At 44.1% G+C, this 26,041-nt stretch overlaps 1 protein-coding gene across 1 annotated transcript in view; it reads left to right on the forward strand.

Moving 5' to 3' along the window:
* akr1b1.2 (aldo-keto reductase family 1, member B1 (aldose reductase), tandem duplicate 2) overlaps positions 1 to 14,230 on the forward strand; it is a 38,356-nt gene extending 24,126 nt beyond the window's left edge. Inside the window, exons 6-9 of the mRNA XM_078568548.1 lie at positions 1,652 to 1,733; positions 3,316 to 3,399; positions 4,484 to 4,566; positions 13,753 to 14,230. Coding sequence (XP_078424674.1) covers positions 1,652 to 1,733; positions 3,316 to 3,399; positions 4,484 to 4,566; positions 13,753 to 13,795 — 292 coding nt within the window. The 3' untranslated portion in view covers positions 13,796 to 14,230. The remainder of the gene's footprint in view (positions 1 to 1,651; positions 1,734 to 3,315; positions 3,400 to 4,483; positions 4,567 to 13,752) is intronic.
* The last annotated feature ends 11,811 nt before the right edge of the window (positions 14,231 to 26,041 follow it).

Genomic DNA, 26,041 nt, shown 5'->3' on the forward strand with positions numbered 1-26,041 from the left:
TGTGTCAGCTAAACAAAACAAGAGAGAGCCATTTGCTGACTCATTCCTCGGGGCAATGCCTTGACCAATCGGGGTCAAACTGTCTGGTTTAAATGTCAAACAATGCTTGACAGTTAACTGTCAGTCACCATCTGGTGCATTCTCCATGGCAATGCCTCTTCATGACAATGCCTCCACCAATCAGTCCACTTGCCAGTCAGCACTCTCTTCACATATAGTATAAATTGTTGTCTTCCCTCAGATTGGTATTCTTGCGAAGTGTCCTGATGAGTGCAAGACGAAAAGCTTTGACATGTCTCCTTTTTACAAGCAATACTCAAGTTCTGTGCTACCAAGTGACTTTTTTCTACATACTAACTTGCACTAAGAACCAAAACACTGGAGGAAAATGTTAAATTTTGCTATGATCCTCATGGAGGAACTGTAAACCAAAATAACTAAATTTCCTGTATGACCCCACCCCAATGAAGGAATTAGCAACAAGATTCCACTTTTGTAACTTTTATTTTAACGCAAATCAGTATCCACGTAAATTTAACATAAATTAACAGGGAATTTGCAGTCAGTACAAACTATAAATTACACGCGGAATAGTCTTTGTTGTATCTGCTATCTCGAGAGATTCCAAGCAGTCATATCACTCCTTACACAAATGTAGCACCACATTCAATCTCTTTCCAAATCGGCCTCCGGAATGTCTGATCTCTTACTTTTCTCACTCGATGGATTTGGTCCCCTAAGTCACCTGCAACAGTAGCTCCACTCCATCCGAGTTTCCTGGAGCGAGTCATCAGTCAAATGGCACACTCCTGCAGAACCTCCTGAGATGTTCATGACAGCCTTGATATTACAGATTCCCAGAGGCTCCTCTGTCTGACTCCTTTAATAAGCCTCCTTATATGGCCTGGTTGTCTCTCTGGCAAAACTGAAGAATAACTGTGGAATTGTCCAATCCAGAATCTTTGCTCTAACCCTGTCTTCAGCTTTCTCTCCTTCTTAACTGTTTTATGTATATAAACCCTTGTAAAAACAATTGCAAATTCCTTAAACATTTTAAAGAAATTATAAATTTTTCTTACTATATGGCTTCCAGCTCAGCGTCATGATATTTGTCTGCTCAAGCTTACATGAAGCACTACAAATATTGGAGATAAAAAGAAGCATCTCCTAGGCTCTCTGCAGCAAATTCCCAACTTTTACACTGTTTATGGTGCACTCCACTCTGTGGTCACTCCGTGCCAACCACATGCTGCTATAGATGCAAATGATAAAATCATTTCAGTGCAGGTTGAAGCCTTTCAGCCCATCATATTTGTGCTGGCTCTCTGCAAGAACAATTCACCCACTGTCACTCCCCTGTCTTTTCCCTGTAGCCGTGCAGTTTTGGACGTTCTGTCGCAGAAACCCATGCAACAGATTTGCAGCCTAGGTTGTACTTTTTTGCAGAAGGCGGTGCCTCTTTATAAGCCATTTGGATGTACAACTCTTAGTGTTATTTTTGGAGCAGCGGTAATGAAGGTCTACTCACAGGTTGCTCGTTATCAACCGAGGGTTGTGTCTAACCTGGATTAACAATTGGTAATCATGCTATTAGGTTTTAATTTCTGGACAATGCAAATTTGAGTAATTCTGTTTCCTTTCATTGTTCTAGGGCGAAAGCAGGCGAGCCAAATCTCCTTGATGATCCGAAGCTCAAGAAAATAGCTTGTAACCATAAAAAAACAACAGCACAAGTACGGGCTCATTTATTAAATCTGCAGCAGTGTGGCATCTGGTTTGAGTACAATTCAATAGTTTCAGTCTATGCTCTTGAGTTTGACATTATGTAATGTAATTACTATTAACTTTACCGTAAGAAAATGAATCAATGTTTCATGTGCTTGTAATGCATTTTCTGTGATTTATAATGCTACTTTCTGATTGGTTTATTGGGGGAGGTAGTGGCATAGTGGCATTGTCACTGGACTAGTAATCCAGAGACCCAAGGTAATGCTTTGGGGTTTGAATCCCACCATGGCAGATGGTGAAATTTGAATTCAGTAAAAATCAATAGAATAGAATTAAAAATCAGATAATGACCATTAAACCATTGCCAATTGAGGTGAGGCGAGAGTGACTTGATGTCAAGGCCACATTTGACCAAGTGTGGCATCGAGGAGCCCGAGCAAAACTGGAGTTAGTGGGAATCGGGGGGATGGGCGGGGACTCTCTACTGGTTGGAGTCATACCTAGCACAAAGGAAGATGGTTGTGGTTGTTGGAGGTCAGTCATCTCAGCTCCAGGACATCACTGAAGGAGTTCCTCAGGGTCATGTCCTCAGCCCAACCATCTTCAGCTGCTTCATCAATGACCTTCCTTCCATTGTTAGGTCAGAAGTAGGGATGTTTGCTGGTGATTGCATAATGTTCATCACCATTCACAACGACTCCGATACTGAAGCAGTCCATGTCCAAATGCAGCAAGATGTGGACAATATCCAGGCTTGGGCTGAGAAGTGGCAAGTAGCATTTGCGCCATGAGTGCTGGGCAATAACCATCCCGAGCAAGAGAGAATTAACCATCGCCCCTTCATGTTCAATGGCATTACCATCGCTGAATCACCCACTATCAACATCCTGGGGGTTACAATTGACTAGAAACCAAACTGGACTAGCCTTATGAATACTGTAGCTACAAAAGCAGGTCAGAGGCTAGGAATCCTTTGGCATGTAACTCACCCCCTAACTCCCCAAAGCCTGTCCACCATCGACAAGGCACCGATCAGAAGTGTGATAGAAAATTCTCCACTTGCCTGGATGAGTGCAGATCCAACAACACTTGAGAAGCTTGACACCATCCAAGACAAAGCAGCCCGCTTGACTGACACCACATTCACAATCATTCACTCCATCCACCACTGACACACAATGGTAACAATGTGTACCATCTACAAGAAGCACTGCAGGAACTCACCAAGGCTCCTTAGACAGCACCTTCCAAACCCATGACCGTTACCACCTAAAAGGGTAGCAGACACATGGGAACACCACCAGCTGGAAGTTCCCCTCCAAGTCACTCACCATCTTGACTTGGAAATATATCGCCGTTCCTTCACTGTCGCTGGGTCAAAATCCTGGAACTCCCTCCCTAACTGTAATGTGGGTGTACCTACACCACATGGGCTGCAGCGGTTCATCACCTTCTCTACGCCAATTAGAAATGGGCAATAAATGCTGGCCTAGCCAGTGACACCCACACTCCATGAATGAATATTTTTTAAAAGATTTTTATAGTTTGTGGTGCATTTGTTCTAATTTTGTGGAATTTTTGTTTCAGGTCTTGATCCGTTTCCAGATTCAGAGAGGTCTGATTGTAATTCCAAAATCTGTTACCAAAAAACGCATTCAGGAAAACTTTGAGGTAGGTGAGCCTCAGTGTGGGGGAGATCTAAAATCCTAAAGTCTATGGCATAGCGGGTGCAGAGGGACTGAAATAAAAACAAAACACTAGAAAAACTCAGGTCTCATAACTCTGTATCGCTCTTCACAGATGCTAACGTTTCGAGTCCAATATAACTGTTCAGAAGTGAAGAGGGGCAGGAATGAGATGAGTTTTATACTGTTAAAAGGTTGGGGTGTCGGGAGGGTCAGGTGGAGCAAAAAGGGAAGGTCATAGACATATTAGAGGCAGAGGGACTGAGATTTGATGGATTAGCACCCACTCCTTCAGATATAATTGCATTTGAAGCAGTACAGAGAGGGTTCACGTGACTGATTACTGGAATGAAGGGGTTGTATTATGGGGAAAGATTGGACGGGCTGGACCTGTATCCATTGGTATTTAGAAGAATGAGAGCTGATCTTATTGAAACATAAGATTCTGAGGAGACTTGGATGTTTCTCCTATGGGAGAGGCTAGAACCAAGGGACACAGTTTAAAAAGTTAGGGTGTCCCATTTAAGACTGAGATAAGGAGAAATATTTTCTGAGGATCATTAGTCTGTGGAATTCTCTTCTCCAGAAAAACAGGGTCATTGCATATTTTTAAGGCTCAGTAAGATTGACTCCCTTGTCAAGCAAGAATCTATCAAGGGAAACAAGGAGTTAGATTGGAAAATAAAGTTGAGGCCAAAAGCAAATCAGCTATGATCTTATGAAATGGTAGAGCAGGCTCAAGGGCCGAAAGGCTCACTCCTGCTCCTTGTTCGTACTTTTGAATTTCTTCATTCTGTACCAAAGCTAATTACATTGAAGATGAGAAAAATTTGGGATGTTGAAAAAAAAACTTTGGAAACAAAACTGGCCATCTTGGGATCCCTATGTTGAAGACCAAGGTGCCATCATTACTCACTAGCTTTACTGGTATATCTGAATATTTTTTTAAACGGGCTACTTATTAAAAGATTCTTTATGCGTGCTCCTGTATAATAGTAGTAGTGTGGTACTTTACCACATCTCCACAAGCTTTGTGTCGCATTATAAAGAAAGGTTTGTGCTTTATGCAGGTTTTTAATTTTAAGTTGAGTGATGAGGATATGGAGTCTATCCTCTCCTTCAACAGGAACTGGCGATGCTGCCCAATGCTTTGGTGAGTTGCCATTAACAAATTATATATTCTCATTTAATTATTTTTGATGCAATCTTTGCAATGCAATGTGGAACACAATGATTGCAGAATTGAGTGCTTCGTAAATAGTGATAAAGCTAGAGGTGCAGAGGGTGTAGAAGATGCTTTTTGTAAAAACTTTCGGTAGCTGATGAATGTTCCTCCCTCTTCCCTCAGCTAGGAAACTTGACTTGCTATTGCTTTAACTAATTAGCTAATCAAATAAATAAGATAAGGTAGACATCTCAAAACAGGTGGTGTGTCATAACTGCAGCATGTGGAAGTTTATGGACAGCATTGTGATCCTGGACAACCGTGTCTGTTTGTAGCTTGAGGAACTGCAAAGCAGAGTTGTTGAGCTGGAGTCTCAGCTGCAGACGTTGCAGGGCATCAGGGAGGGGGAAGAGTTACCTGGACACTTTGTTCCAGAAAAGTCACCTCCTTTAGGTTAAGTAAAATGTTAAAGTTGGACAATGATTCGGAATAGAAGGGTGTAACCATGAGTCAGGCAGGGATAGGCATTAGGATGTAGTAATGGAGAAGCCTTGGCCCTTGACTTTAACTAATAAGGTACTTGCTACCTGTCTGGATGAGAGCAAAGAGTGGAGGGTGGATGTGTTAACTGACCATTGTGTAGGCAGCCATTCAAGCAAGGAGAATGAAAAGTAATGTTGAGGTGCCAAGGACAGTACAGTATAATTGGGAGAATAGATACTGTTCCCTGAAACAGAGTTCAGAAGGCTGCATTGTCTGCCTGGCGACAGGGCTCAGAACATCATGTGACTGGAGAAGAACCTGGATGCGGGAGAATCCAATTATTGCGATCCATATTGGAACCAATGACATGGATTAGAACTTAGAATGAGATTCTATGGAGGGAGTTTGAGGAATTAACTTCTAAATGAATAAGCAGAGCCTTAGGGGTAGTAATCTCTGGATTGCTACCTGAGCCAGGTGCAAATTGGCATAGGGTCAGAAGAATTGGAGAATTAAACAAGTGGCTCAAAGAATGACATGGGAAGATGGGTTCTTAATTCATGGGGCACTAGCTGGCACTGGGGAGAAAGGGAACTGTTCCATTGGGATATGCTCCATTCAAATCGTGCTGAGATCAGCATTCAGGCAAATTGTATAACTAAGACAGGATAGGGCTTTAAACTAAAAAGTGAGGAGAGAGGGGTCAGTGGAAAGGAAATTTAGAAATCTAATGAGAAAAGTCGAGGCAATAGAACAGTTTAGCAATTTGGACAAAGATGAGCAGTCTGGCAGAGAGAGTTTAATGGTGGTAGTATTGCATAAGCAAATAAGATACTGCAAAGAATAGTGCCCAAAAAAAGTTTCTTTATCTGAATGCACAAAGTATTTGCATCAAGTTAGACAAATTGGAGGCACAAATGGGCTTGACCTAATTGCCATGACAAAGAAGTGGCTGGGAGGTGACCACAGCTGGGAAATAAATATTCTCAGATACAAATTTCAAAAAGGCAGGCAGAATGAAAAAGAATAAGTAGACCTGATAATAAAGGATAATATTAGGACAGTAGTTTTTTTAAAAAAGGATCTTGGCTCAGAAGATCAGGACGTAGGTTCAGTATGGGCGGAGATTAGGAATAACAAAGATCACAAAACACTGGTCGGAGTAGTTTATAATCCTCCTAAAAGTAGTTATACCATTGGACAGAGTATTAAGCAAGAAATAATTGGAGTTTGTTACAAACTCCATGTGATAATTGCGCAGGACTTGAATCTTCATATAGACTGGACAAATCAAATTGGTGCAAAGTGACCATAGCACCATAGTGAAAGCTGAGTTAGTAGAAAGCTTTTGAGAAAGGTTCAGGGACAGTTGATTGTGAAACCAGCTCGGAAGAAAACTATTTTAGATCTTGAATTGTGTATTGAGGTAGGTTTAATCAGAAATTTCATAATAAAAGATAGTGATCAGAATGCAATTGATAAGTTTGAAACTGACATTCACCAGTCTAAAACAAGAATCTTAAACCTAAACAAAGTCAATTACACAGGTATGAGGAGAGAGATAGCTAAAGCTGATTGGGTAAATGGACTGAAAGGTAGAGCAATAAATAAGCAATGGAAAGAATTTAAAGAATGATTCAAAATGTTTAACAAAAACTCCGGGAGTGATCCATCTGTGGCTTACTAGGAAAGTTAAGGATGGTGTTAGAGGAAAAGAAGCTCACCTCATAACGTTGCCCAACTTTGCCCGTATCTCAGCTCAAGCATTGTGATCGTTCCCTCTTCTGCGTTTCCCAGGGCAGATTGCAAGTACAATGGGGAATCTCTGTGAATCTGATGGTATGCAATTAGTGGTGAGTTTATGCATGGATTTTCCCAGCAGCACATGAGATACATGCTTTGTCTACAACCTGACAGATTAGAGAAGTAGAGAAGGCAAGTACACAGTGACAAAATTTTTACCTCGGCAGCGAGCATTCCGACGTCAAAGCGCAGTCGCACAATATTTCGGTCGGCGGGCACGTGCTGGAGCCGGTAGCATGCCCATCGACAATTAAGAGGTCTACTAAGGCCATTAACAAGGTAATTGAAAGAAATGTTTTGCTGCCCATCCAATCTTACAGTTGGCGGACAGGCAAAAAGGCCAAGTGGCTTTTGCACTTTTTAGTGCAGGCGGGGTGAGGTTTCCGAAAGCAAATAAAAATAGCGTCATAGAGGTCTACAGCACAGAAAAAAGCCCTTCAGCCCATCAAGTCTGCGCCGGTCAAACAAGTACCTAAATATTCTAATCCCATTTTCCAGCACTAGACTCATAGCCTTGTATGCCATGGCATCGCAAGTGCACATCCAAATATTAAATGTTATGAGGGCTTCTGCCTCTACCGCCCTCTGGGTGAAAAAATTCTTCCTCCCATCCCCTCTAAACCTCCTGCCCCTTACCTTAAGTCTATGCCCCTTGGATATTGAACCCTCCACCAAAGGGAAAAGTTCCTTCCTGTCTACCCTAATCCATTTGCCACTGTTCAGCCCATTTGACCAGCCCGTCTATATCCTCCTGTAATCTAAGGCTATCCTCCTCACTATTTACCGCCCCACCAATTTTCGTGTCATCCACGAACTTACTGATCAACCCTCCTACATTCAACCCTCCTATATATACCACAAATGGCAAGGGACCCAACACCGATCCCTGTGGAGCCTCATTGGACAGAGGCATCCAGTCACAAAAACACCCCTCGACCATCACCCTCTGTTTCCTGCCACTCAGCCAATTCTGGATCCAGTTTGGGCAAATTTCCTTGGATCCCATGGGCTCTTACCTTCGTTATCAGTCTCCCATGCGGGAACTTATCAAAAGCCTTGCAGAAGTCCAAGTAGACTATGTCAAATGCATTGCCCTGGTCACCTCTTTGAAAAATTCAATCAAATTGGTCAGACATGACCTCCCCTTAACAAAACCATGCTGACTGTCCTTGATTAATCCCTGCCTCTCCAAGTGTAGATTAATTCTGTCCCTCAGAATTGCTTCCAATAGTTTCTCCACCACTGAGGTTAGACTGACTGGCCTGTAGTTCCCTGGTTTATCCAATCATCCCTTCTTGAATAACGGTACCACATTGGCTATCCTCCAGTCCTCTGGCACCTCTCCTGCAGCCAGAGAGGTATTGAAAATTATTGCCAGCCCCCCTGCTATCTCATCCCTTACTTTACACAACAGCCTGGAATATATTTCATCCAGGCCTGGAGAATTATCTACTTTTAAACCTGCCAGACCACTTAGAACTTCTCCCTTTCTATGCTAATTTCTTTAATTATATCACAGTCCTCTGCCTGATTTGCATACTCACGTCATCCCTTTCACTTGTGAACACCGACACAAAGTATTCATTTAGAACGCTACCTACGTCTCCCGGCTCCACACACAAATTACCACAATGGTTCTTAATGGGCCCTACTCTTTCCCTAGTTATCCTCTTACTCTTAATGTACTTGTCAAATAACTTTGGATTTTCCTTTATTTTACCTGCCTATGTTTGTTCATGCCCCCTTTTTGCTCTCCTATTTTCCTTTTTAATTTTCCCCTTACACATTTTATACTCTTCTAGGGCTTCCACTATTTTGAGCTCTCGGTATCTGCCATAAGCCTCCCTTTTTCTCTTTATCCAATTCTGTACATCACCCGACACCCAGGGTTCTCTGGATTTGTTGTTCCCACCCTTTGTCTTTACTGGAATATGTTGGCCCTGTACTCTCCCTATTTCCTTCTTGAATAAGTCCCATTGCTCTGACGCAGATTTACCTAAAAGTAGCTGCTCCCAGCCCACTGTGGCCAAATCATATCTGATCTTATTAAAATCGGCCTTCCCCCAATTTAGAACTCTGATTTCTGGCCCACCCTTGTCCTTTTCCATAACAACCTTGAATCTAACGGAGTTATGATCACTATCTGCAAAATGCACCCCCACTGATTCCTCTCCACATGCCCGGCTTCATTCCCTAAAATTAAGTCCAGGACCGCCCCCCGTCTTGTAGGACCTTCTACGTACTGGCTTAAAAAGCTCTCCTGGATGCATTTTAAGAATTCCGCTCTCTCTAAACCAATCACACTATGACTAACCCAGTTAATGTTGGGGAAGTTGAAATCCCCCACTATTACTACCCTATTATTTTGACACTTCTCTGAAATTTGCCTACATATCTGCTCTTCTATTTCTCTCTGACTGTTTGGGGGCCTATAGTACACTCCCAGCAATGTGATTGTTCCTTTTTTGTTTTTCAGTTCTACCCATATGGCTTCATTTGAGGAGCCTTCTAAGATGTCATCCCTCCTTACTGCTGTAATTGATTCCTTCATCAATATTGCGATAATTCCTCTTTTACCTCCTTCCCTGTCTCGCCTGAAGACCCTATATCCTGGAATATTGAGCTGCCAATCCTGCCCCTTTCTCAACCATATCTCTGTGACAGCAATGACATCATACTTCCATGTGTTAATTTGTGCCCTCAACTCATCTGCCTTAATTGTCAGACTCCTTGCATTAAAATAAATACCATCCAACCTTGCCAAACTCCCTTATGCCTTAACTGGCCTAGAATTTCAATGCCTTCCAGACTCACTTGCTCTCTCTTCTAATTTTGGCTGTGCATCTCCCCCTGCGGAACCTCCTCTCAGTATCCTATCCCCCTGCCAGGTTAGTTTAAATCCTCCCCCACAGCACCAGCAAACCTCCCTGCAAAATGTTGATCCCATTCCGGCTCAGGTGCAACTTGTCTGCCTTGTAAAGGTCCCACCGCCTCCAGAAATGGTCCCAATGTCCCAGAAATCTAAAGCCCTCCCTCCTGCACCATCTCTAGGGCCACGCGTTCATCTGAACTGACTTCCGACTTCTATACTCACTAGCGCGTGGCACCGGAAGTAATCCAGAGATTACTACCTTTTTGAGGTCCTGTTTTTTAATCTGCTTCCTAGCTCCCTAAACTCTGCTTGCAGAACCTCATTCCTCTTTCTATCTACGTCATTGGTATCAACATGTACCATGATCTGTCTGTTTGCCCTCCCCCTGTAGAATGCCCTGCAGCCGTTCAGTGACATTCTTGACCCAGGCACCAGGGAGGCAACATGCCACCCTGGAGTCACATCTATGTCCGCAGAAACGCCTGTCTGTTCCCCTTACTATCGAGTCCCCTACCACTATTGCTCTTCCCCTCTCTTTTCCTTCCGCCCCCCCACCACCGCCCCGTGCAGCTGAGCCACTCAATGCTCAATGCCATGAGTGTGGCTGCACTCCCCAGAGGCACCATCACTCTCACCATTTTCCAACACAGAAAAACAGTTCTCAGAACAAGATGCACCCTAGGGGTTTCCTGACTACCTGCCATGCACCTTTCTTCTGACTGATGGCCACCCATTCCCTCTCTGTCTGCACTTCTGTAAGCTGTGGGGTGACCGTGTCTAAAAACATGCTACCCACGAAACTCTCAGCCTCGCGGATGCACCTCAGTGCCTCCAGCTGCAGCTCAAGCTCCAAAATTTGGAGCTCAAGAAGCTGCAGCTGGTGGCACTTCCTGCACACGTGGTCAGTCAGAGTGCAAGAAGCGTCTGTGACTTCCCACATGTTGCAGGCAGTACATAACATGGGACTGAGCTGCCCTGCCATGCCTCTAGTTGGAAAAAAAAACCCTTTAAGTTAAATACAGTTTTTTTAAAAAAAGGCATTTTATGTACTTTTAAATAAAAACTAGAACTCTTACCTTTCCTTAGCTTAATCTATTTTAAACTCGAGAAAAACTGGAGAGAAACACATCCACACTACTCAGCAATCAGCTCTCGCCTTCATGCTGACGTCTTGGTGCTGACGTCACTTGTTGAAGCTTCCCTGCACTCGCATTGGTTCTGATCCTTCCACCACTCTCTCGTGCTGTTTTGTGATGTCACTCTTCTTATTTTCAATGACTGACTGCAGGACACTCTTCCCAGGCTTCATTAAATTTCATCTTTAATCTGAAACTTTAATTAAAATAAAATTTTATTTAATAACATGTCCCTGCTCATGTGGCAGAGTCACACTTCTTTATTTTTTTAAAGCTCTTCATCTCGCTGAGGCAGTTCTGTGCCTCAGGGAGGTTATCAAGCACAAACCCGGGTGCATGCTTGAAGTTTGCGCTCTCCCTCCAGCCCCCCTGCTCTCACATGCAGCGCCGAGCGCTGCCGCTTGTGTTTCACGCTGGGCGCCAGAGTGAAATCGCCTTCCGGCCTTGATCATGGGCGGCGGTTGGCTTCCTGACCACCCTCGTCGATTCTGCCCGCGAAGGGCAAAATTCTGCCCAGTGAGAAGTCATTAATGACTGAAACTGACCTGATGTGTGCAATATAAAGGGTGAAACTGGCAAGCCTGATCTCAGTCACCTGGAAAGACTTGCACTGACAAGAGCACATCCTTCAGCCTAAACTTAATGAATTTGTGCGGAGCCAGCAACTTTGTGCCAATTATTTCAAGTGCTTTTGAAACCTGTGTGGCAAGCCACCTTATCGTCTGTGAGGTTTTCCCTGTGCTTGGGGTCCATATATTCTGCAGTTTCTTGGATCGTTAAGGAGGTGGTACAGCATCCTCCAGCTCAGAAGCCGCAGGGAAAAGGACAGCAACTCAAGAGTAGCTACAACATTCTCCACAGCCACTTGAAGCTGGACGGACAAAGGGTTGCATGTCGAAGGAAGCAATACCTTCCGCACAGGGTTTATGGGTGAAGGATCAGCTTTCCCGATCTCTGAGCAGCAGTGGCTCCAACACACGGCAGGTAGTTACAGACTTCTACACCCTCCTGGTAGAAGACCCATGGTCAATAGGAGCAGGTGGCCACCAATTGCCCATGGCTATCAAGGTGACCATAGCCTGAAATTTTTTTTTGTATCCAGGCACAATGGGACTCTTTCTGTGTCATAAACTTTCTATGATTCTACATTCCAGGGCTCACCTGCTGAAATATATAGAATTTCGCAATTTGTATCAACCGGGTTATGGGTATTTTGTTTACATGGCTTTTCGACAATATTAACTATGAGAAAGATGCGGCCATTCGGAGCCTGAGGGCTGTTGGCTTTATCTCTATTGTGTCCCTGGCATTGTAAATCGCACCTAATGTGGCAATCGGGCTGCTATCTGAACAGCCAGTTGAACAGTCAATCAGAAGAGATTCCACACCTTTAGTGTGTATTTAGTATGTTACCAACACAAGAGGATCATTCAAGTGTGTGTCAAATATTCAGGGAGCTGCCATGATACACTCACCCTTTGGTAATCTCAACTGCCCAGCTGTTCTCTTCATAGCTAGCTTCAGCAGTTGACTCCTAGGACCCGAAGACTGGCTGATGACCCCACTGATGAACATACTATAGGGGCACAGGAAAGATGCAACTGGAACTATCATATCACTAGAGCTGGAATAGAGCGAGCCATTGCAGATGGGTGGCAACAGTTCAAGAAGGTGGCTTGCCACTACCTTTTCAAAGGCAATGAGGAATGGGAACCAAATGCTGGCCTTTCCAGTGATGCCCACACCCATGAAAGAAATGAATGTAGGTTGTAAATAGCTGAGGCCCCAGCACTAATCTTTATGGCACTCCACTCATCACAGCTTGCCAACTTGAGAATTTTTATTTTGTTCACCCATGGGTTATGGGCGTCATTGGCTAGGCCAGCATTGCCCAACCCTATTTGTGCAGAATGCCCTGTTTATCCCTACTCCTTATTTCCTGCCCTTTAACCAATGTCTATCCTTGCTAGCATATTACCCACAGCTCTGAGCCCTTAACGTGCATATTAATATTAGCCATGATTTGATTGAATGACAGAATGTTCTCTTGCCCTGTGCGCTAAACCAGCTCCAGTTTTCTAAGACCATTTTTAACGTCAGTTGTATTGCTGCTGTAGTTGATGTTATAAAACTAAGCATACAAAAGATATGCCTGGCACCAACATGTGTGTAATGCTCAGTCAGCACCGTTGTAGGATGGAGAAGGCATATAAATGTATCCACTAAATCGTGGAGGGGAAGTTGCAGCTGTTGGAAAAATTATTTGGTGAAATGGTGAAATTAATGGCACTTAGTTTTGGCTGTGGGAAATCCAACAACAACTTCTAGGTAAATGTGGAAATAAGGAAGTTGTTATTTGAAATGTCCTGCTACTCCAGTGACTGCACGATTACAGCTTCTTGCCAGGAGGCTTAACTGTTCAGATACATTGAATATGTAAAGTGGCTATACTTAGCTGATATATATATATATATATATAATATTTTTTTTTTCATCTCTTCCCTTTCTCTCTTAATCCCACCTTTCTGCCTTAATTTCATTTTCTGTATCTGATTTGTTTTTGAATTTAATATTCTAACTGCGACTTCCTGGTTCAATCTCCCCGCTGGTCCTTAAAGATTCTTCAATACAATTGGGTAAAGAGATCCATTTTCTTACCATGTTCCCACAAGTCCCAGATGCCCTGAGGAGACACTGTGCTTTTTGGATGGTTGGCAGACTGGAACTCCTGACACAAAAGCCCATTGAAAGTCTTGGAGCAAGTTCAAGTGTAATGTTCATTCACCATTGCAAGCAAAATCCCCTTGGCATGAGTCAATTTTATTCTTTTCTCTTGAATTATTAGACCTATCTCTAACTTTATTCTCTTGATATTTTTAGGTGTATTAAGCACAAGGCGTATCCATTCAAAGGAGCGGTTTAAACCTGTACTTCAAGTGAGACATCCTGGTCATGCATTTTGAAGATTTGTGGCTTCTCTATTTGTAGACTTGAACAGCAGAATTAATCTAATGTTCTTAAAACAACTGAAACACTCCATTTTAGCTATATGATGGTATATTTTGGAAGCTTTGTGACTTTTTTGATTATGTCAATGATGAACAACTGAAACACTCTTCTGTAAACATAGTGATATATTTTAGAAGCTACTTGACTTCTTATTATGTCCACGATGCAAATAAACATTTTTAGAGGGTAATTTTCCATTTCTGGTGGAATGCCTCATTGTCTTGCTGTGCAAATCTGGGAACTGCAGTCATACTGCCCATAATTTCCTGATATGCATGGTTGGCAGGTGAAGCTCCTGCTGTTAACATCAGCTTGGAAAATTGACCTTTTCTAATCTTAAGCAATTTAATCTTTTGACTTGTGTTTTATTACTTTGTGCTTTTATCACTGGGCTTGATTATTTCAGAAACTGATGAAGGGAGCCTTAAAACAAAGGACAAAGGTTCTGATAAAGTTTTATTTGTTGGCCCCCAAGCCAGCATTAAACTGAGCAGAGATAAAAACAAAAAACTGCGGATGCTGGAAATCCAAAATAAAAATAGAATTACCTGGAAAAACTCAGCAGGTCTGGCAGCATCGGCGGAGAAGAAAAGAGTTGACGTTTTGAGTCCTCATGACCCTTCAACAGAACTGTTCTGTTGAAGGATCATGAGGACTCGAAACGTCAACTCTTTTCTTCTCCGCCGATGCTGCCAGACCTGCTGAGTTTTTCCAGGTAATTCTGTTTTTGTTTTAAACTGAGCAGAGCCTTGTCATGTGTGAAAACAGACCAACTTTGTATTGCATCTTAGGATTTTAGATAGCCAATTTTTAAATACTTATTCTGTGTATAAGTCTATGTTCTTTTTGACTTTTATCTTGAATAATTAACTGATAACGTAAGAAATAGGAGAAGGAATAGACCGAGCAGCCCATCAAGCCTGCTCCGCTATTCAACTGGATCATGGCTGATCCTGAGCTTCAACTCCATTTTCCTGTCTGCTCACAATATCCCTTAATTCCCTGAGACCCCTAAATCTCTGTCTATCCCAGCCTTAAATGTATTCAACAATGAAGCATCCACAGCTCTCTGGGGTAGAGAATTCCAAAGATTCACTCTGCAACCCTTTGAGTGAAGAAATTTCTCCCCATCTCAGTCCTAAATGATCGCCCTTATCCTGAGACTGTGTCCCTGTGTTTTAGATTACCCAATCAATAGAAACGATCTCAGCAAATACCCTATTAAGCCCTTTCAGAATTTTGTAGGTCTCCAGTGAGATTGCCTCTCATTCTTAAACTCCAGAGAATATAAACCCAATTTACTTAGCCTCTCATTATAGGACAATCTCCTCATCTCAGGGACCAATTTAGTGAACCTTCACTGTATCACCTCCAAATCAAGTCTGTCCTCTCTTAAATGTGGAGGCAAAAACTGCACTCAGTACTCCAGATGTGGTCTTGCCAAAACCCTGTACAACTGCAGCAAAACTTATTTATTCCTGTACTCCAATCCTCTTGCAATAAAGGCCAACATGCCATTTGCCTTCCTAATTGCTTGCTGCACCTGCATGCTAAATAATTTTCTGCGTTTCTTGTACCAGCACACCCAAGTTTCTTGAACATCAACACAAGAAGCTTGACACCATCCAGGACAAAGCAACTCACTTAATTGGCACCTCATCCACAAACATTCACGCCCTCTACCACCAACTCAACAGCAGCAGTGTGTACCATCTACAAGATGCACTGCAGCAACTCACCAAGGCTCCTTGGACAGCAGTTTCCAATACACAACTGCTACCATCTAGAAGGACAAGGGCAGCAGACAAATGGCAACACCATCACCTGGAAGTTCCCCTCCAAGCCACTCACCATCCTGACTTGGAAATATATTGCTGTTCCTTCACTGTCGCTGGGTCGAAATCCTGGAACTCCCTAACAGCACTCTGGATGTACCTACACCATATGAACCGCAGTGCTTCAAGAAGGCAGCTCACTATCACCTCAAGGGCAATTAGGGATGGGTAATAAGTGCTGGCCCACATCGCATAATATGATCAAAGTGAATAACTTCACATTTCCCTACTTTATACTCCATCTGCCATCTTGTTGCCCACTCACCTAACTTGTCTAAGTCTCTTTGCAGCCTCTCTGTGCCCTCCGCACAGTTTATCTTTCCACCTGGTTCGGTGTCATCAGCAAACCTAGATACATTGCTCTCTGCCTCTTCATCTAAGTGATTAATATAGATTGTAAATAGCTGAGCCCCTGCACTGATCTTTGTGACACTCCACTATTCACTGCCTGCCAATTTGAAAAAGCACGGTTTTTGCCCATTCTCTGTTTTCTATCCGTTAACCAGTCCCCTGTCCATGCTAACATATTAGCCCCAAATCCCTGAGCCCTTATTTTGCCTATTAACCTTTTGTGCAGCACCTTATCTTCTAGAAATCCAGGTATACTAAATCCACTGGTTCCTCTTTTATCTACCCTGCTAGTGACATCCTCAAAAAACTCAGAAATGGTCCCAAAGTTGTGGTCTGCAATTTATGGAAAATTGAGGCCAATGGCTTTGGTCCCACCAGCATTTAGTTATGGAGAAAATGTTACTCTGATACTGGATGTTGTGACAAGCAGCATGAAAAAATCAGAAGCAGTGGAGGGGGAGATGGTGAGGTGGAGCTGGGTGTCATCAACCCAACGTGCCTTTTAACATTGTAGAGGGGTAGCATGTCGATGAGAAATGGGAGGGGACCAAGGATAGATTCTTGGGTAATTTCAGAGGCAGCATTGGGAGTGGGAGGAGAAGCCTTGCAGGTGAATCTCTGGCTACAATTGAATAGAGAGGAATGGAAGCAGGCAAGGGAAGCCCCACCCAGTTGGAAAGCAGAAGAGGAAGTTGTGGTCAATGTGCCAAAGACTGAAGATAAATCAATAGGGTGACAAAGGGTCGTTTACTGCGGTTATAGTCACGTTATTTGACTTTCAGGGCTGTTTCAGTGCTGAGGCAGGGAGGAAAACATGCACATAGACAGAACATGGGGTGTGGTTCCATGATAGCGTGGCTTGATTGTTTTGGAGGAAGTGTTTTAAACCTTTTGAGTGCAGTGACTCAATAATAAACATGAAGCAGGCTTTTGGGTAAGCTTAAATTGGAAGATAAGATGTTTATTCTCACAACACCCCCAAAATGTAAACACAATGAAACACTCTCCCACACACACACAGTCACACACACAAGTAAAGATGGATTCTAGAGATGAAGCATGCTTTTAGGTTTTTAACAGAAATACACAAAATAAATCATGAATTTAAATTTAGTCCCTTGAGATGCATTTGTTGCAGGCCTGGATCAGTTCTCTCGGTTCTTTGGATGAATGGAAGTTGGAAGCCCCTGGGCTTCCAGACAAAGTCATGGCTGAGTTTCTGTAGAGACAAATCTTTGGAGGTGAAGACAAATTAGACCCTATCTCACTGCATCAGTTGACTGGTTGTTAGACAGGGTTCTTTTCAGCTGGAGGAGCAGTCCTTTTTGTCTTGTTGGTTTCCAGACTGACTGGTCCTTGGAATAATAAGATTCACAATCTGAAGTCAGTTTTGCTCACCTGACCACGTGATTAATATTTCTGTTATCCACACAAATTATTCAAGTTAGAAGCCATTGTTACACAATGGAAGATGAATGGCCGCTCTTCACATTTCCTTGTAGTAAACTGGTTTCTCTGCAGCTCTCTTCAAGAGTTGAGCTCACATACACTGCATCTAGGAGGCTATTGATTTTGAACTTTGGTAAATGGCCAGTTAATAGCAGGTGTAAAACTCACAAATGGTTTCACATTTTGACGGTCTTCAAGGGAGGGTCTTCCATTCATGGGCATTTGCATTTTAATAACTTTCCAGAAGCATATTCAGACATGAGTTAATTCTTTATGCAGGAATCACAGAAGGTCTCCTGACCATTGGCGGCCATCTTGTTGCACACTGTCCACTTTTTAAAGTCAATTTTTAAAGAGTCTACATTGTGTTATGACATGGTCGATGATTTGTGCCAAGCATACCAAATCCACAAGGGAAACTTGGCCATGCTATCACAGCAGTTTTGCAATTTGTGTTTATTACAAGGTGTGTGCACTGAATTCAGAAGTAAAGAGTCCATTAAAACTTTTAGAGATTTTAAAAATTAATGTAAAATATTTGTTACAAAATAAAAGATTTCAAGCACATACATAAAACTGCAATTACTTAATACGATAACAAATCCTAAAATTCCTAATTAACATGACTCTAAATTACAAACCCCCTTTAAGGCAACAGTCCAAAATAGATTTTATAATTCAGAAAAACCAGAAAGTTAACACAGTACCCACTTGACTGTGCAATTCCAAATGGCTTTCTCCAACTTTAGTTACTGGACACAGCAGACGTATGCACAAATTGATGGAGGCTTCCTGAAGGCTCTTTCACACACTCCTGTTAGATCTTACATGGCCACCAACATGGCCTTTCATTCTCCTTTATATGTGTTTCTCTCTCTTTAATATGTCTTTGAAACTACCTTTCCCACAATATAAAAACTTTCATGTTGCCAATATTGTCAGTAACCTTTGGGGAAAACAAACACATTGCTTAGCCTTGCGCATCTGGCTAGTTGTAAACAAACTAACATCCTTTTGAAATCCAAACAATCCCTTCACTTATCTAAAAATGCAAATTCCCTTCAAACCTTACATGCTAAGCCAGCATCCATGTTTACTCATAAGCATTTCATGTAGATTTCTACACCTAGCTTCTTTTGATAATTTCAAGCTTGCAGTCTACCTGACTCCAAATGTAATTAAATCACACAGACAGGACCATCTACACTCACACCCATAAACCTACTTCACAAAAAACCAGAAAAATATTATGAAAATTGTTATACTTTCGTAACAATTGGATCAAGTCCATATCTTGAAAGTTAGGAATATAATATTACTGGGTATGACAGTCTGCATGGTTTCTGCCAGCAGCAATTGAAGCATGCTAGTTCTAGGCTTATGTGAGCAAATGGGCTGCTTATATAAAAGGACTGTTGGTGGTTTTTCTGTCTGAGATGATTCTAAGCTAATGATTCATTGAAGACAGCTCTTTAATCATGGTCTACTAATATATATAAGCTTGTTCCCTGTTCCCACTTCCTGCTTTGGATGTAACTTTTTAATCTTTCAGGGGATATGACTGTCACCATCCCTAATCACCCTTGAGATGGTGGCGGTGAGCTACCATGCACTAGTATGTACCATGTAAAAGATGCATGGCGGCAACTCAAGTTTCCTACAGCAGCATCTTTCAAACCCACAACCTGTACCACCTAGAAGGACAAGGGTAGCAGATGCATGATGTCATAACCACGTGAGAAGGGGTAAAAATGACTCCCCAATTCTACCACTCCAACTTTGCCAATACTGCAGGAGCCCCACTATGTATGCTTTCATTTTATAAAGAATTAGGGTGGAGTTATCCCAGATTTGCACTAAGTGCGGTAGCAAGTGGGAAAAAGGACATTTTACCCACAAGCCGCAATGGCGGCTTTTCATGCTATATCATCCCAATCCCGCCTCATTAATCATGCATACCCGGAAACATGCCGGGTTGCCGGTGGGTGACCTCTTATTTGCCCGTCCTACCATCACATCACGCTTTCAGTAACCGGTCTCCATATTTAATGGCTGCCCCTGTGAAGAACTAGCACTCTTCAAGGGATAGGAAGCTGCTGTAAACTGATGTCTGCCAAAGGAAGGAAACATGCTGCCCCCAGATTTAGCGATGCCTCCCTCAAAGGCTTACTGGACACAGTGGAGGCCTGTCACAAAGTCCTCTATACACCCTCTGGATGGATGAAGGCCAGCAAGCAAAGTCACCAATCCAGCATGGGAGGTGGTGGCAGAGGTGATCAGACTGCCTGCAAAAGAGGACAGCCATCCAGAGCAGGAAGAGGATGAATGGTCTCATCCATTCCTTCCCCTCAAAGAGTCAAGCCATGGCCCCCAGGGACCCAAAGGGAGGAGGAGCAGCAGCTGGACACCCCTGAATCATCCACTCCGAAGCTGTTCTCTCCCCTCGAGCCTGTGATCCCCTCAACCTCGTCCTGTGTCACTGCAGAGGGGGAAGCTGGCCCACAGGAGAACAGCCAAAGCAAACTGGGGCCTCTAAGGCCTCGGCTGTCCAGAGGACCCATGCCAAAGTCACCAGGGGCAACAGGACGAATATCACACAGGCTGTCTCTACCCCCGCTGCGGATGTCAGGGCAGCACCTAGAAGTCGAAGGCATTCAAAAGTTAAGAAATTCTTATCACAAGTGGTTGCTTTGTTGTACACATTTTGTCACTTTATAATCTGAAAATATATTTACTTTCAGTGAATGATGTGTAACGTGTCCTACATCCTCATTTACAGGCTTCGTGAGTCATCCCCCGCAACCCCCCATCCCCACCGTGCCACCCCACCCCACACTAGCAGTTCAGCTGCATGCAGCACAGCCCATGAGTGATTCTGGAGGAAGAAGTGTGTGTGCGGCAATGTCTTTCAGAGCGTTGTGTAAGCACTTTCCCATGTACACAGATCCTTCCTCCCTCACACTCACCTCACTGTCCCGAGTAATTTCAATGCTGCCTGTTGGGGTTCTCTTTCAGTTGTCCATCTGAGCTGACCTGCATTTCCGCCCACGCACTGACCCCACTCCCATGCAGGGCCTGTGCCTGTCCAACATGAGGCTCTGCCCACGTTTCGATTTTAGAAGTATTGTACTGGTAAAGTTTATCTTCAGTTCCAACATCATTAACCCTTCCCGATTTATCCGGGTCCTTTCCCCCATCACTGTTGACCCCCCAGCATCGCTCTCCACCTCCCCAGCTTCACCTACCAGCCACAACCCTTTTCTTTCCAGGATGTCCAGGTGAATGTGCACGTTCCCTACCTTCCTGAGAATCCCATCCCCATCCACATTGTCCTCCCCCAGCTCCTCCTTCCCACCCCCAGGGTCCATGTCTGCCTCTGAATCCCCACCAACCACACTCACCATGCCTTCTACTGCTACCTCTGCACCCTCACCCTCCCACCCAACAGGTTCACTCGGCCCCTCTCATTTTCACCATTCTCTCCTACCACGCCCACCCTCATTTTGCTCCCCAGGAGGCAGTCATCGACTCCACAGACCCCTCCCTTGCAGGCTCACCTGGGCATCCCCCAAATCCCTTACTCTTTCCTGCACCCTTATTCCCTCCTCTGCCCTGATTCTTCCTTCACCCTGATTCCTTCCTCCCTCTGAACTCCCTCCTCCCTCTGGGCTCCTTCCTCCCTCTGAACTCCTTCCTCCCTCTGGGCTCCTTCCTCCCTTTGGGCTCCTTCCTCCCTCTGAACTCCTTCCTCCCTCTGGGCTCCTTCCTCCCTTTGGGCTCCTTCCTCCCTCTGAACTCCTTCCTCCCTCTGAACTCCTTCCTCCCTCTGAACTCCTTCCTCCCTCTGGACTCCTTCCTCCCTCTGAACTCCTTCCTCCCTCTGAACTTCTTCCTCCCTCTGAACTCCTTCCTCCCTCTGGACTCCTTCCCCCCTCTGAACTCCTTCCTCCTTCTGGACTCCTTCCTCCCTCTGGACTCCTTCCACCCTCTGGACTCCTTCCTCCCTCTGGACTCCTTCCTCCCTCTGAACTCCTTCCTCCCTCTGGATTCCTTCCTCCCTCTGGACTCCTTCCTCCCTCTGGGCTCCTTCCTCCCTCTGGGCTCCTTCCTCCCTCTGGACTCCTTCCTCCCTCTGGACTCCTTCCTCCCTCTGGACTCCTTCCTCCCTCTGGGCTCCTTCCTCCCTCTGGGCTCCTTCCTCCCTCTGGACTCCTTCCTCCCTCTGGACTCCTTCCTCCCTCTGAACTCCTTCCTCCCTCTGGACTCCTTCCTCCCTCTGGGCTCCTTCCTCCACCTGAAGTCCTTCCCCCCTCCAAACTCCTTGCCCCCTCCGAACTCCTTCCATTACACCTTCCTCCCCCCTTACATCTACGCCCCCCCAGTTGACGCATTCTCCCCTGTTACACCGTCCTCCGCCATTCTCCCTCACCCCCTCCCAACCTCACCCCCCCCCAACACTACCATTCCCCCCTCCCAACCTCACCACCCGCTACGATCGTCCCCCCTTCCCAACCTCACACCCCCTCCTCACCGGTACACCTTCCTCTCCTAGTAAGCCTACACCTTCCTCTCCACCCCCTCCATGATCATCTGTTGCAGACCATGGCCAAGACACTGATCTCCTGAAGCAGACCCTCAACAGTGATCTTCCACCTTTAATGAGGTGCTCTGTGATGAAGTCATGTCCATATAAATCCACCCAGCATGTGATGCACCTTTCTCCAGGGTCCGGTTGCTGTCGGGCTCCAGCATCTCCTGCCCCTTGGATGTCTGCGATGTGAGCAAGGCCCTCACGGTAAGTCCTGCACGTCACACTTGTCAAGCCGTTTTCTTGCCGACGTGGGTGGTAAATTTGACGTAGGGGGAATGATTCCAGTGAGCTGGCTTATAATGATATACAGATGTATGAAAATGAAGTTCCTGACGTGCAGCAGTGGGAAAGGTGACCTGCCATTGACGGGCAGACAGATGATTGCAAGTTGGTTTCACGATGGTGTGAAACTGATTTTTGGCCTTTTCTGCCACTCACACCCGCCATGATACCCAACTCAAATGGGCATGGAAAATTCTGCTTTTAGTCAGACAGGTTTCTGAGTTTAAACAAAGAACAAGATATGTTTAATGAAACTACTTCCAGAATTTAAAAAAATAGTTAAATCGCAACCACCATTCATAGATCCCGGGACCCACATACACTGGTACAGATGGAAGAATAAGAGTATAGGCTTAAAGGTTTTTTAGTTTGTGAAGAAGATAAAACAAAGGAGTGTACGGTTAGCTGTCCTGTGGCTGGTCTCGATGCGGCGATTCCACATTGTGGTAATATTGTTCAGTTATCTTCCTGGGTGCAGTTGTATGGAGCAGATTTCCATGTTTTATCTCCAAAAGACCTCTGTTTGCAGTGGATTTCTCTTCTCAGCATGGTTACTTTGCAAATCCAGGCACAGTACTTTTGAGAGAGAGAGAGAGAGAGCTTCTTTGCAGCCTTTCAGTACAGCATTCTGATCTCTGAACTCTCTGACATGGTAAACAGTTCTTAAAGACTTACTGGCTGTATATTCCAGAGGAATTTGATTAATCCATGCCTGCTGTAGTCATTGTTTTTAGAATTGTTTTTGATGGCTCATCTCAGAAATTTTTGAAAAATGTCAGGATTGTGTAAAAGCCAACAGGAGATGGGGTCTTTCACGTTCATGGGGGTTTGAGTGTTTGTTCCTTTTCATCCCACTTGGGTGGAATGCAAGTTTGTATATTATAGCTGGCTGGCAGTCTTCCAATGTCTTAATATGATTACAATTTATTGTATTTTAAAATCCAGCCAGAAAAAGAAGAATTAGAAATTGTTCCTTTCTTATTGCTGGGTAAAAAAACCTGGAACTGCCCCCCACACACCCCAACCCCCAATAACACTGTGGGTGTCCCTACATCACATGGACTGCAGCAGTTCAAAAAGACAGCTCACGACCACCTTCTCAAGGACAATTAGAGATGGGCAGCAAATGTTGGCCTTTTCAGTGATCCTCACATCACATGAAAGAATAAAATAAATAATCTTAAAACAGAGTTTGACATGTACTTGATGGAGAACTTACAGCACTGCAGACAAGAGGCATTGCTGTGGAATTAAGTGTGACCATTCTTTCAAAGAGCCTGCACAAATACAACAGGTAGACTAGCTTCATATTGTCCTTTAAGTTTCTATGATCCTAATACAAAGAGTTGCAGCAATCAGTCAGATGGCATAAATCCTGGAATATCATTTAATGATTGACTTATTTAATCACTGTAAAGCCATGGACCTGATTTCCCCACCAACACCACTGTATGAGATAAACACTCCTGTTGCTAAACAGCACAGACTCCAGAGGCTGAATGGCCTCCTTCTGTGCTGTAAGCATTCTATGATTCTAAACAGGGTTTTCCTCAATGCACTGAACAATGTCATGGGGGTTCTGCAAATAGGCATAACATTTTTCAATAGGGCTTATGCTTTTGTGTAAAAAAATACACACAACTATTAGCAACTTTTTTTCATTCTTTCACAGGATGCGATCATCGCTGGCTATGCCAGCATTTATTGCCCATCCCTAGTTGCCCTTGAGAAGGTGGTGGTGAGCTGCCTTCTTGAACCACTGCAGTCCATTTGGTGTAGGTACACCCACAGTGCTGTTAGGGAGGGAGTTCCAGGATTTTGACCCAGCAACAGTGAAGGAACGGCGATATATTTCCAAGTCAGGATGGTGTGTGGCTTGGAGAGGAACTTCCAGGTGGTGATGTTCCCATATATCTGCTGCCCTTGTCCTTCTAGATGGCAGTGGTCCTGGGTTTGGAAGGTGCTGTTGAAGGAGCCTTGGTGAATTCCTGCAGTGCATCTTGTAGATGGTACACACTGCCGCTACTGTGCATCGGTGGTGGAGGGAATGAATGTTTGTGGATGGGATGCCAATCAAGCAGGCTGTTTTGTCCTGGATGGTGTTGAGCTTCTTGAGTATTGTTGAAGTTTCATTCATCCGGGCGAGTGGAGGGTATTCCATCATACTCCTGACTTGTGCATTGTAAATGGTGGAGAGGTTTTGGGGAGTCAGGAGGTGAATCACTCACCGCGGGATTCCTAGCCTCTGACCTGCTCTTGTAGTCACAGTATTTATATGGCTAGTCCAGTTCAGTTTCTGGTCAATGGTAACCCCCAGGATGTTGATAGTGGGGGATTCAGTGATGGTAATGCCATTGAATGTCAGATTCCCTCTTGCTGGAGATGGTCATTGCCTGGCACTAGTGTGGCATAAATGTAATTTGTAGTATTGGAAAGAATGGATGTTCTTGAGGGGCAAAGACAGTTCATTTGGTTTGAGTTGAGAAGCAAAAAATGTAAGATCACACATTACTTGGGGTATTCGTTGGCCTTGAAATAGTGAGAGAGAGAGAGAGAGAGAGAGGAACAAATCTACAGGGAGTTCACAGAAATGTGCAAGAACTATAGATTGGTGATACTGGGTGACTTTACCCAAATATTGATTAGGTAATGTTAGAGTAAATGGTAAGGGCTGGTGCGGGTTGGGAGTGTGGAAATTTCTGAACTATATTCAGGGGAACCTCCTTGACCGGTATGTTTTTGCCTAAGAAGAGGGCTAATTTCAATGTGATGAGAAGGGATCCAGCCAGGATAAAATGGAACCAGAGACTGACAGGCTTTAGGTACAGCCTTGGTACATTCCAACAAGGGTGAAAGGTTATGGAGCCAAAAACAGGGCTCCTTGGAGGACGAGGGAGATAGATGTTATGATGAAACAAAAAGGGAGGCTGCATGTCAGATGAATACTTCAAGTAAAAACCAGGTCAAACAGCATAGATTGAATGGGGAGGTAAATAGGAAAATAAGACTGCCAAAGAGAGACAATGAGAAGAGAATGGCAGTCAACATAAAAGGAAATCCAAAAATTCTTCTACCAGCATGTAAATAATGGGTAGGAAAAGGTGGGATGGGTCTTATTAGGGACAAAGGAGGTGATATATGCTTCAAAGCGCAGGGCAAGGCTAGAATACTTCATGAGTTATTTGTATTGAAGGTGTTGTATCTGAATGCACGCAGTATATGAAATAAGGTAACTGAGCTTGTGGCGCAGATTCAAATTGGCAGGTATGATGTGGTGGGCATTACGGAGACATGGCTGCAAGGGGATCCGGACTGGGAGCTAAATGTCCAAGGATATACATCCTATCGAAAAGATAGGCAGGTTGGCAGAGGGGGTGGGGTTGCTTTGTTAGTAAGAAATGAAATTAAATTGATAGCAAGAAACGATGTAGGGTCAGATGATGTAGAATCTGTGTGGGTAGAGTTGAGGAACCGCAAAGGTAAAAAACCATAATGGGAGTTATGTACAGGCCTCCGAACAGTAGTCAGGATGTGGGGCACAAGATACACCAGGAGATAGAAAAGGTGTGTAAGAAAGGCAAGGTTACAGTGATCATGGGGGGATTTCAATATGTAGGTAGACTGGGAAAATCAGGTTGGTAGTGGATCCCAA

This window comes from Cetorhinus maximus, chromosome 22, assembly GCF_964194155.1.
Source record: "Cetorhinus maximus chromosome 22, sCetMax3.hap1.1, whole genome shotgun sequence".
Taxonomy (NCBI): domain Eukaryota; kingdom Metazoa; phylum Chordata; class Chondrichthyes; order Lamniformes; family Cetorhinidae; genus Cetorhinus; species Cetorhinus maximus.